The following is a 12,097-nucleotide window of genomic DNA, read 5'->3' as shown; positions in this document are numbered from 1 at the left end:
TCAAGAGCATGTGAAAAAATATCTTCACTAGTATTTCAAACAAAAAAACCAAAAATATATGAATTTGAAATAATTTTTCACTCATTTAAAGAAGACCTTCTATGGAATTTTCTTTCAGCTGTTGTACTGTCTTTCTCTCTGAGGTTTTTTCCAATTGTGACAAAGTCTCACAGCTGTTGGTTGATGATATTCAGATTGTAACAGATAGTGTAGGTCTCCCCTTAATGATTATGCATACATTCTGCCATTGTTAATGTGAGCTATTCCCATGCACTCAGGGAGTCTCACCTCCCAGATTATCGCTGGAAGTTCAACTTGAACATCAACCTTCCCCTCCTCTCAACTATGCACGTATTATGTTGTACAACTTTTTCAGTTAACTGGCAAAATTGCATTTTGCTTTTAGTAAAATTTACAAAAAGTAAAATGAGAAACTGGTTTTTAAAGACATTCTGTTCATAAAGACAAAATGAATCACACACTTCTACTTTACGCTGAGTGAAGCTCCCTACCTATGGATAAACATGTATGAAAAGGGGTTAAAAATAAAGTGTAGGATGGAAAGCCTCCCTTCAGGGTCTTGACTGGTGATTCCTTAATATATAAAGGAATACTGTTACTCTTTGTGTCATGTTGAGCAGGGATTGCAAGGCTGCTGCACTCCACAAGTGTGATCAGAGGTTACATGAGGGCACAAGTAAGGTAAAATACTAGTGGCCATATTTTCAAGAGCTGAGCTCCCATTTATTTAGTCACTTAAATAAATGACCAGATAAATGACCAGGTCATTATTGGGTGTTGCATTCTTTGGGATATCTGGTCTAGGTATGAACCCTCATACTGACTGGTAGTAAGTCTCAAGCCCTCCGTATACTTGGTTTCCTGCTTTCAAGAGTGCAGGATAAAAAAAATAGTGTGGAGAATGATGTGGAGGGTGTGGGTGGAGAATGAGCCTATTTGAGGAGACATTAGTTTAAGTGTCGTCGTCAGAATCATAGAAATGTTGTGCTGGAAGGGATCTTGAGAAGTTATCAAGTCCAGCCCCCAGTGCTAAGGTAGGACCATCCCTGATAGGTGTTTCTCTAACCTTTTCTTAAAGACCTCCAAAGGTAGAGACTCTACAACCTCCACTGGAAGCCTATTCCAGAGCTTAACAACCCTTATAGTTAGAAAGTTATTCCTAATATCTAACCTAAATCTCCCTTGCTACATATTAATTCTTCTTGGCCTATCTTCATTGGACATGGAGAACAATTTATCACAGTGCTCTTTATAAAAGCCTTTAACATATTTGAAGACTGTTATCAGGCCCCCCTCAGTTTTCTTTTCTCAAGACTACATATGCCCATTTTAAAAATCTTTCCTCATAAGTCAGGTTTTCTAAACTCTTTGTCATTTTTGTTGCTCTTCTCTGAACTCTCTCCAATTTGTCCCCATCTTTCCTGAAGTCTGGCACCCAGAATTGAACACCATACTCCAGCTTAGGCCTCACCAGTGCCGAGTAGAGTGGGATAATTACCTCCCATGTGTTACAGAGGATGCTGCTGTTAATATAACCCAGAATATTAGCCTTTTTCGCAACTGCATCACAGTGACTCCTATTCAGTTTTTGATCCAGTATAACCCCCACGTCCTTTTCATTTGAGCAGCACCAGCAGCTAGCCATTTATCCCCCATTTTGTAGTTGTGTATTTGGTATTTCCTTCCTAAGTGTAGTGCTTTGCATTTGTCTTCATTGAATATATTCTTGTTGAATGAAAATGAGCTGCTTAGGTCTCACTCGTGCTATGAGTCAGAAGTAACTTAGGGCCGGATTTTTAAAGTTATCTAGGTGTATTTTGAGTACTACTGCAATACAAATAGTACTAATATATGGTAACGAATGGGAAAAATAGATGCATGCATAAATCCATTATGTGAGGATATAGAACCATGTGTGCTGAATGTGATAAAACCACATCAAGTGTGTATATGAGGTATGCTAGAATACTTTCATTTTCAAACCTTTTGTATTATACATCACTTGAATTGTCACTTAGGTTTATGACATGGAACTGGGTGAAGAATTTTATCTTCCACAAAATAAGAAGGAAAGTAGACAGATAGCACCAGAGCTCTCAGATCTTGTCATCTATTGTCAAGCTGTGAAATTCCCTGGTAAGTATGCTTATTGCTTTACATTTTCTAAATCTTTGGAACATTACAGTGATATAATTGTAACTGCTTATACTGCGGAATTCAAACTGTAGTATGTGGGGAATATGCCTTTTTGTGGTTATGGATTCTGTACGATGACGATTCTATGTGCTGCGTTTGTCATGGAGGGAAAAAGTACTCCAACCCTTAAACTGTAGTGAACTGGCTAATTCCTATCTGACTGACAGCTAAGAACAAGCTGTTTTGTAAGGCTTTTCATTAGAATTTCACCTAAGGAGCTGCTGTGCCAGGTCTGAAGAAGAGTTTGCAGCCTCTGGGAGGCGGAGCAGGTCAGGACTCTTTAAGAATAGGTTCCAAGTTAGCTTGTCACACCACTGCCAGAAGCCTTCCCTCTCACCTGCACCCTTGACATTATTATCTACATCCCTCATTACCCAGTAATTGGGCTAGACACCAGCTGGGGAATGGGGAGAGAGAGAGAGGTCATATTGGGGATGAGGCTAAAAGGGAAACTGGCATGGAACCAGGAGTAGAGAGCAGACCAGGTAAAGTGGATGGGTGGCAGGAAGAAAATGGCCCATGATAGGCATGTAGCAGTGATCCCGCAGGAGGACAGAGAGGTAGGAGGGGTTTCATTCTGTAGTGGTGGAGAGATAGGGATTGGAAAACAGTAGGAGGTGGAGGAACTGAAATTGAGATTACTTGTCTTCATTTGCTCAGAACAGAACACTGAGGATGAGCATATTTTGGCTAATATACTGTACATTCTGTATACTAACTCATTTTTTAAATTGCTAATTTAGTGTTCATAATTGATAGTTTGTTGAAATGAGAATTCAGCTTCTTTAATAGAACAGTTCTCTAGAGAAATATTGGCAACTATTGCACATTAGGATTTAATACAAAAAGAAATATAATCTGATATTAATTTACACAAAGTCAAGGTAAGCAAATTGAAAAATTAGAGAGAAACATTTCTCTAATCTTAGTTTTATGAATGTTAGGTGTAACTTGTAACAATGGCAAGTTAAAAAATAAGATTTGTGATTTTTAATTTAGCTGTCCCCTTAATATAATCTACAGTGAAATAATTCCAGTTGTCTTTCAAGTCAAACATTATTTTCTTCTGAGCAAAGAGTAGTATTTTCCATCTTTCATACAGTTTCAATTACTCAAAACATTTTAATACACACATTTCTGACTTTCTAAAATGTTCCTAAAATTCAATTAGAAAATAAATACTCACTTGCCATAATTAAATTTCTCCTTTGTTTTAATTCAAAACGTAATTAGGACAAATAAAAAAATCAGTTCCTTTCACAGGGAGGACACTTTATAGGCATAGCTAGAACCCATAAAGCCTGCTTTCCCAAGTTAACGTTTATATGCCCCCCCCTTTGGGGAAAAATCCTGCCCTTCTCTTTGTGGACATAGAGTCCCTGACCTCAGTGCAACTGATGTGATTCCACTGTGCAGCAAGGGGACAGGAAGCTGGAAACACTTCACAGGCCCCAGCCAATAGACAATATTGAGGTTGGAGCAGTAGAAAAACGAGGACAAGGCTGGTGGATCCATAATTATGTGGATGTACTGACCAGTTTTTTCTGGAGAGGGGAAAGGATGCAAAAGTCGGGAGGGGGTGGGGGTAATGTAATCCTGAAGTAGCAGGAGTGGCTGCAAGGTGGCTTTGCTGTTCCTGTATAGTCTAAAGAGAAGATTTCTTTCCTCTGGCCCCTTTTACTTGTTTTGTGTTTTGCACTTATGATTTGGCTCTTTCTGAGGAAGCCAATCTTAGATCATAAGGCCAGAAGGGACCACTGTTATCATCTCTTGTCTGACCTCCTGTATAACACAGGCCAGAGGATTTCCTTGAATTATTTCTTGTTAAAACGAGAGTTTATCTTTTAGAAAAAAGTCCAATTTTGATAATAGCATTTTCAGTGATGGAGAATCCACAACAACCCTAGGAAATTGTTCCAACCCTTAGGTAATTTTGGTTAATTAAACTCTCTGTTAAAAAATTGCAACTTCTTTCTAGTCTGAACTTGTTAAGCGTCAGCTTCCAGCCATGTTGTTCCTTTGTCTGATAGGCTGAAGAGCCCTCTATTATCAAGTTTCTGTTCTGTAGGTATTTCTAAATTGTGATCTAGTCATCCCTTAACCTTCTGTTCATTAAACTACATAGATTGAGCTCCTTGAGTCTTTCACTATAAGGCATGTTTTTAATTCTTTAATCATTTTTGTAGCTCTTCCCAATCCCTCTCCAATTTATCAACATCATTCTTGAATTGTGGACACCAGAACATATGATCAAGTGAAAGCTAAGGGAATTACTCCAAATGTGAATGTGAAGAACTAGGCTAACACTTGAACGCTGCCTGATGCAGTGACCCGGTCAACAACCTGTACTCCCAAGAAATAGATAGTAACTATGGTTTGGGAGCAATAAGCTCTGATGACCAGAACAATATTCCAGTATTGGTTACATCAGAGCCAAATAGAGCAGTAATATAACCTCCCTACTTTTACTTGATATTCCCCTGTTTATACATCCTAAAACAAACATGTTTTCTTCCTTCCCCTTGATAAAAATGTTAAACAGGATAGGGCCAAGAATTGATTCCTGTGGGATCCCTCTGGAAATGTTACCAGTTGATGATCATTCGCCAATTACAATTCCATTTTGAGACCTATCAGTTAGTCAGTTTTTATTCCGTTTAATGTGTGCCATGTTGAACTTGTATTGATCTAGTTTCTTAATCAAAATGTTGTGTGGTGTCTTACAGAAGTCTAAGTATATTACATCAGCACTGTTACCTTTATCAAACCAATTTGTAATCTCATCAGAAAAAGAGATTGTGACTTTGATAACATATATTGTCCATAAGCCCATGTCGATTGGCACTTATTATAGTACCCTCCTCTAATTCATGAAAGCATTTTATCCGTTCTGATTGTTTATGGTGTGGAGAACGAGAATGATGTCTGTATTATGTCTATGAATATTATGAATGTTACCTCATTTTACCTGCTCGTTTTACCTGTCCGATTACATGGAGTTGAATTAAAAGGGGTGGTTAGGAAAAGCCAGGAAACAAACCGCTGTCACAGCTAAGACATCTTTGGATAAACAACTTCCAGGGGGCGACGGCTGAGCTACAAAATGATGAAGATGCTCTTCCTAGGTGCCAGCCGAATGTTACGCTGCTGTTTTGCCAAGGTCAGAGTTTAAGATCAAAAGAACAATGCTCCACTGAAAAATCCCTGCCTAGAGAGAAAGGGAGAATGACTTGTTTGCAGCTGCTAAGGGAGAGACTCTGCAAGAGGGACTGAGATAGGCAGAGCATGCAGCAGGGCTTTGTGGGATGTGTCGGAGGCAGTTGGGCTGACTTATGCTTTGAGAGGGGTGATGAACTCTAGACAGGACCCAGGCAGGCAGAACTTTTGTGGTTTTAACCTTTTCCTCTGTTTGCTATGTAACTCTCTGTGAACGGACATTATGTCCCTTTGGAAGGAGCTGTGCTGAGTCACCTTAATCAGCCAGTGGTCAAAGGCTCCCAGAGAGACAGCTGTGTCTGTCATCTTAGCAAAGTTGGAATCAGGGAGTTGCACTCAGGGATCCAGTCTAGGAGTGATAAAGCCATGGAGTTCCACCAGGAGAGAGGGAAAGGTTGAGAAACCTGTCACCTGAGGGGTGCATTCGAAAGGTCCTATAACTATGACAGTAGAGTGGGAATAAGGAGTGTTGTTGCCCATTGATCCAATCCAAAGAGTGCCATTGTGGGAAGAGTGCAGCAAGTAGAGGCCCTGTCACTTGGAAAAGGTGCCTAAAGGAGAGACTGGGGGACAGATCACAGATGCAGTTTGCCCCTGAACCATCACATGTGGCTAGGGCTCAACTTACCCTAATGTTTTGCTTTGCCCTCCAATAATTAGGTAACAGGTTAGTCTGTTTCCTCAGTGACTGTCTCCACAACAAGGGCTTGAAACATAAGACTTGACTGCCACAAGTTTTGCTCCTTTGAGACCTTACTTAATCCTCCAATGTGGAAAGGACCCAACACCAGAAAAAATTAATGCACCCAGTGGGCCCAGTTCTAGGGTCCAGGTGACATCCACTTTGTACCACCTTTTATGCTCTTGGCCATGGGCTGGGCTGGCCTCAGGCGCAACTTAGAGCAGCTTTAGCACTGCTCTAGTTTTCTCCTGGCTACAGATGGCCACCAAAGGACCATTCAGGCCATGCTCTGGTCATGCCCTGTGTGTCAGGGAATCAGAAGAAGAGGTGGTATAGGGCTGGCTATGTAGCCTCTACACAACCTGGAAATTAACCAAGTAACAAGTAACCCCAGTTTTACAGATACTTTGTGCTGCTGGAGTAGTGCTAATGTGCTATATCAAGGTCCAGGATCTGGCCAAATACATATTGAAAAGGCCAGAAGTCTGCTGTGAGTTATCAGTTGCTCCATGTTCTTCCTAAATCATCTGAAGTTTTATTTTGCAGCTGATTATTATTCTAATATAGGTAGCTATGTTTAACACAGATAATTCTCCCAGTTGTACTAACCAATGCACAGGATATTAGAGTTGAAGTACTTATTTTTATAGCATCTTCATTTTACAAAAATATCTGTTTCCTTCATTTTGTCTCTTGGTTAATAGTGGGTAGAACTGGACAAAACTAGAGATTTCCAGTTTGTGGGAAATTTTTGATATTTTGAAATCTCCTGCAAATTGGACATCTTAAAAATAAAAAAATGGAAACACCAAAGCATGGTGTTTCCTAAACAAGGCATGATCCCTGGGACTGCTGCAGCTGCTAAGTGAAACTGACATTCTTGTCAGTTTCATTGCTTCCAGTGAACAGCTGTTGGAGTCTGTCTCATGGTCTGTGACTCCTGGGCAGCCCCAACCTGAACTGTCCCAGGCCAGGGGACCCAGGACTTCTAGACTTGGGGGCCAAGTGGCTCCCCATGCAGCCCAATTCCCAAGCAGGCAGCACAGGGAGCCAGCTGGCCTGGAAATTTGAAAACCCTGGGCACTTCCAGGATTTCCTGACTCAAACTGAGGTTCTCATGTTTCCCAGTCTCCCTGCTGCGGAGCTGGGAGCCAAACAGTGGAACTCAGATTCCCAGCTCTGTCACGAAGGCTGGAAGCCCTGGCCTGGCGGGGCTGCCCCAGAGCTATGGACCTTGGAAGCCATGAGTGGCTCCATTGAAATGATGTGCTTAACTTCATTCAGTATGTGCAAAAGCATTTGAAGGATTGAGACCTCATTGCTAAACTGCAATAGGTTGAGTTCAGTGGAGCAGAATCCAACTTCTACTAAGCTTCAAATTAGTAGTTAAAATATTAATTTTCAGTGTAAATTCAGTATTTTCTTCTATTGTAACTTAAGTTTTCAATTTACATTTCTTTGTGCAATAATTTTTTTTTTCAAATTTTAATAAAAAATTAAGAAAAATGTAAGTTACAGGTATGTCGTGGAGTTCCAATAGCATTCTTCATCTGGCTTTCAGTGTTGAACTGATGTCAAAAGAGCTCCTTGATGTATTTTTACTTTGTATTTCAGTTAGATCTGACCAAAACCCACTGAAATCAATGGAAAGGCATTTAAATCAGTGGAAATGGAATCCATTGATTTCAGTGGAGTTTAGATCATGTCCTTAATGATTGTTTTGTTTTGAATATATGTATATAGAATAATAATATTTATTATAGTGCTTTTCATCTGAGTATCTCAAAACAGGTCATAATCATTAAGGGATTAAAAGATTTTCCACACTTACAAATATTTTCCGTGGTTGAAATATGAGTTATAAATAGTAGTTTTAATATAATATAAGATGGACTCGAAAAGACTCATGGGTCAACTAGTATTTTACCCTACAATTCTTTGGGATTGTCCTTACATCAAATTTAGTCCTTTTTGTCAGGTTCATTTGAACACATAGTCAGTGTCCTTGCCTACAGTGTGTCAGTACCATGATACGGTATACTTGTATGTTTTGATTTACCGGAAAAACAGGTTAGATCTCTGATGGGTAGCATTATTTTTTAGGTCTGAGTTTATTGTGACTGTTCATTGTAGAATTTGTTTCGAAAGTCATTGGGGCTATTCTGTAATACAAGACTTAAATCACTTCCTGTTCTCCAGCCAAAAATAAATCTCAGGTAACAGTTATGTCACAGATTTTTTTTCCTGTGTTGCATTGTATATCATCTTCTTGATGATTGTAAATATAGTTAGACTCAGTTACTGGGAATCATATGCTAGTTGTCCTGTGTGCTACTTTAGTATTAGTGCCTCAAAGAATAAAGTGAAAAATGATGGAAAATGTCATGCCCTCTTGGTCATGTTTTTTGGCTTATTTATTTTACTTTTATGGGAACAGGCCTGTCAACGCTAAACCCATCTGGCTCTAGCAGAGGAAAGGAAAGAAAAAGCAGGAAGTCCATTTTTGGCAACAATCCTGGCAGACTAAGCCCTGGGGAGCCAGCAACACTTGCCAAAGCATCTGGAAAAGGTAAAGTCAGGATCTTCTTTCACCAATCACGTGGAATGACTCTGTAGTCCAACACATACACCAGATCAAGATGTTAAAGATCAAACAATTTACTGTGTGCATGCTGCTCTTGAATTTTTGAATCACTTTTCATTAATAATGCAGCTATTACAATAACTTCTTTATAAAGAATCAACTGTAGGGTATGGAATGTTAGTATAGGATTAATTTTCTGGAGGTATAAAGTTAGTCAGTTAAAAATTACTGATGAGAGTGATTGATTCACAACTAAAATATTTGTATCTTATAGCTTGAACATGTACCTTAGGATCAAGTTTATATATTAAAAGGTACGGGAGGAGATTTTCACAGGTGCAAACGACAGTTAAACAGCTGACTGCCATTTTATGTCTTGAAAAGCTTCCCCATAGTCTTTAGGCAAAATCCTGCACTTAGACTTGGTGCAAACTTCAGTGGGGCTGCAAGGGATATAAATCAGCAAAGAATTTGGTCCTCCATCTTTTACTGCAGGTTGTATAGTAAAGTTTGAAAGTGACATAGTAGTCTTAAAGAAATTTTATATTCTTTCCATTTAAACAATCTCTATATTCCAAGCAGCGTACTAGCAATATTATAAAGGTTTCCAGCAATGAATTAAGAGTCAAGACTCATTTCAAACTGTTAAGATAGTCTCACACATTAAATACCACATTAAATATGTACTCATTTAATTCAAGGAAATGATATTCAAATACTTATTTATGGAAATACCTTTTAATACATGCCTAGTTACAGTATCAGTATTTAACCATTATGTAGTCTCTCACTAATTGCTCTTACTGCACATGAAGAAAGAAAAGTGATATCTATGTGAACAGTGTGGTTTCTAGAGATCATTTATTTTTACCCCATTCAAAATACATAAATATACTTCACAGGAAAAAACTGATGCTTGAGGTCTGAGGATCTGCAGCTATAATTTGAGATTTATGTTTATTTTCCAGGTCCTTTTGAGGGTGCCCGGCAAACCTGGGAAGAACTTTGTTCTCCTCCTTTCAACCATACAACTTCTCTCAGTGCTATCATAAGGACACCTAAATGTTATCATATCTCTTCACTGAATGAGAATGCTGCCAAACGTCTGTGCAGACGATATTCTCAGAAACTGATTGAGCATACCACATGTCAGCTATTGAGAACATATCCTGCTGCCACACGCATTGACTCTTCAAACCCCCATCCCCTTATATTCTGGCTCCATGGAATACAGCTAGTGGCAGTTAACTATCAAACTGATGGTACGGGTAGAATAATTCCTCTAGTAATATATATTTATGTACATTTTAATCATCAAATAAGTGCTTCTTTAATTATGAAACTGTATTTACCATAATATTCCTTTATCTTACCATCGTCTGTATTTGTGGATTTATTAAACAGATGTTGGATTATTTGGCAAAGATACTGTACTTGAAAAAGTTTTGAGTAAATATATACTTGGGTGGTAACTCATAGAGAATAGGGACCAGATTGTATCCATTAGCACAGCCTGAATAAGAGGTGTTGCATAAGGGCACCACCCCAGAAATAGCCCTGGGAGAAATTGTGACTCTAACAAGCACAATTCAACCCGTGCTCCCCTTTTGTTCCCAGGGAGGTAATTTATGCCAGCTCTTGAAAGGGTGCATCTTCCTTCCCAACACATGCCCAACCAACCAACCTTCCTCACCCACTTGATTGCCGCAGAGAACATCATACCCTGCACTGTACCCAGGAGGGAGACAGATGATTTGGATAAAATTCCACGTGGTCATTTGAGACCTGGGGGAGGGGGGGGACTTTACCTGCATTTACTTCCTTTTGCAACCATGTTAAGGCTAAAAGCAATCTAGCCTATGTGAATTACTGCTTCCAGAATACTGGAATTCTGTGCCTAATTTGGTAGGTCTTCTGCCTCACTGATGACGTGGAAATGCCTAGAGCACTGCACCCACAGATACCATAATTGGCTGGAATCCAGCACTTTTACAGTGCTGTAGCCACAATATCGTTTATAGTAACTTTTTAAGTATACAAAGACACTGAATTCCCTTATCCTAGAAATGACTCCTCTGGAACAAAGTCTGAGTACTGATGCAGTGTTGGTTACAATCTTTGGGCTATATTCTATCCCTACTTATGCTCCCTTACCTTTTGGGTTTTCATAAAAAGTTGCTCCATTCAGCTGATTTCAAATTACACAATCCTTTTTTTTTTTTTCATCCTAGATTTTGGGGAAAATCTCAGGAAACTTGCTAGGTATTGTTAGTGGGTATGGCCAAGTCCAAAATAGAACAAAAACTAGAAAATGGGTGAAACTGGAAAATCCTTATTTTTTAAAGTATAAACTATTTGGGCAACTTGGATATGTAAGTTAAAGCTGTCCCAAGAAATTTAATATTAGTTTTATACTGTCAATTCAGTTTTAACAGTAATCTTTAAAAAACCCACATTTTGCTGTCTTTCTATTGAATTTTCACTATTTTTCAGTTGTGACTGCTTTACTTTTGCAGATCTCCCTCTGCATCTTAATGCAGCAATGTTTGAGGCGAATGGTGGCTGTGGGTGTGTTTTGAAACCCCCTGTTCTGTGGGACAAGAACTGTCCAATGTACCAGCAGTTTTCTCCATTAGACCGAGATCTGTATAATATAGAGCCAGCTATATATTCTTTAACAGTAAGTACATTTTAAGGGAATGCTATATATTTAAAATATTAATATTTAATATTAAAAGCTAAATATTCAAACTGGATGTCATATAACTTCAGCCCTAAAAGGATCCCATCAACCACACTTCTATATTAATATATTCTATAATAATTAGAACATAAGAACGGCCATACTGGGTCAGACCAAAGGCCCATCTAGCCCAGTATCCTGTCTTCTGACAGTGGCCAATGCCAGGTGCCCCAGAGGGAATGAACAGAACAGGTAATCATCAAGTGATCCATCCCCTGTCGCCCATTCCCAGCTTCTGGCAAACAGAGGCTAGGGACATCATCCCTTCTCACCCTGGCTAATAGCCATTGATGGACCTATGCTCCATGAACTAATCTAGTTCTTTTTTGAACCCTGTTATAGGCTTGGCCTTCACAACATCCTCTGGTACAGAGTTCCACAAATTTGCTGTGCTTTGTGTGAAAAAATACTTCCTTTCATTTGTTTTAAACCTGCTGCCTATTAATTTCATTTGATGAGCCCCTAGTTCTTGTGTTATGAGAAGGAGTAAATAATACTTCCTTATGTACTTTCTCCATACCAGTCATGATTTTATAGATGTCAATCATATCCCCCCTTAGTCATCACTTTTCCAAGTTGAAAAGTCTCAGTCTTCTTATCTCTCCACAGCCGTTCCATACCCCTAATCATTTTTGTTGCCCTTTTCTGAACCTTT

At 39.1% G+C, this 12,097-nt stretch overlaps 1 protein-coding gene across 5 annotated transcripts in view; it reads left to right on the top strand.

Moving 5' to 3' along the window:
- PLCE1 (phospholipase C epsilon 1) overlaps positions 1-12,097 on the top strand; it is a 291,084-nt gene that overhangs the window by 252,601 nt on the left and 26,386 nt on the right. For 4 of the 5 annotated variants that reach the window (XM_073353850.1, XM_073353848.1, XM_073353849.1 and 1 more), the window contains 4 exons: positions 2,040-2,157; positions 8,553-8,684; positions 9,668-9,961; positions 11,216-11,379. In XM_073353850.1, coding sequence (XP_073209951.1) covers positions 2,040-2,157; positions 8,553-8,684; positions 9,668-9,961; positions 11,216-11,379 — 708 coding nt within the window. The remainder of the gene's footprint in view (positions 1-2,039; positions 2,158-8,552; positions 8,685-9,667; positions 9,962-11,215; positions 11,380-12,097) is intronic. The other variant, XM_073353851.1, reaches the window with a different exon arrangement.

This window comes from Lepidochelys kempii, chromosome 7, assembly GCF_965140265.1.
Source record: "Lepidochelys kempii isolate rLepKem1 chromosome 7, rLepKem1.hap2, whole genome shotgun sequence".
Classification (NCBI taxonomy): Eukaryota; Metazoa; Chordata; order Testudines; family Cheloniidae; genus Lepidochelys; species Lepidochelys kempii.
The sequence above is the reverse complement of the archived record's forward strand: the minus strand, read 5'-3'. Positions and strand labels throughout refer to the sequence as shown.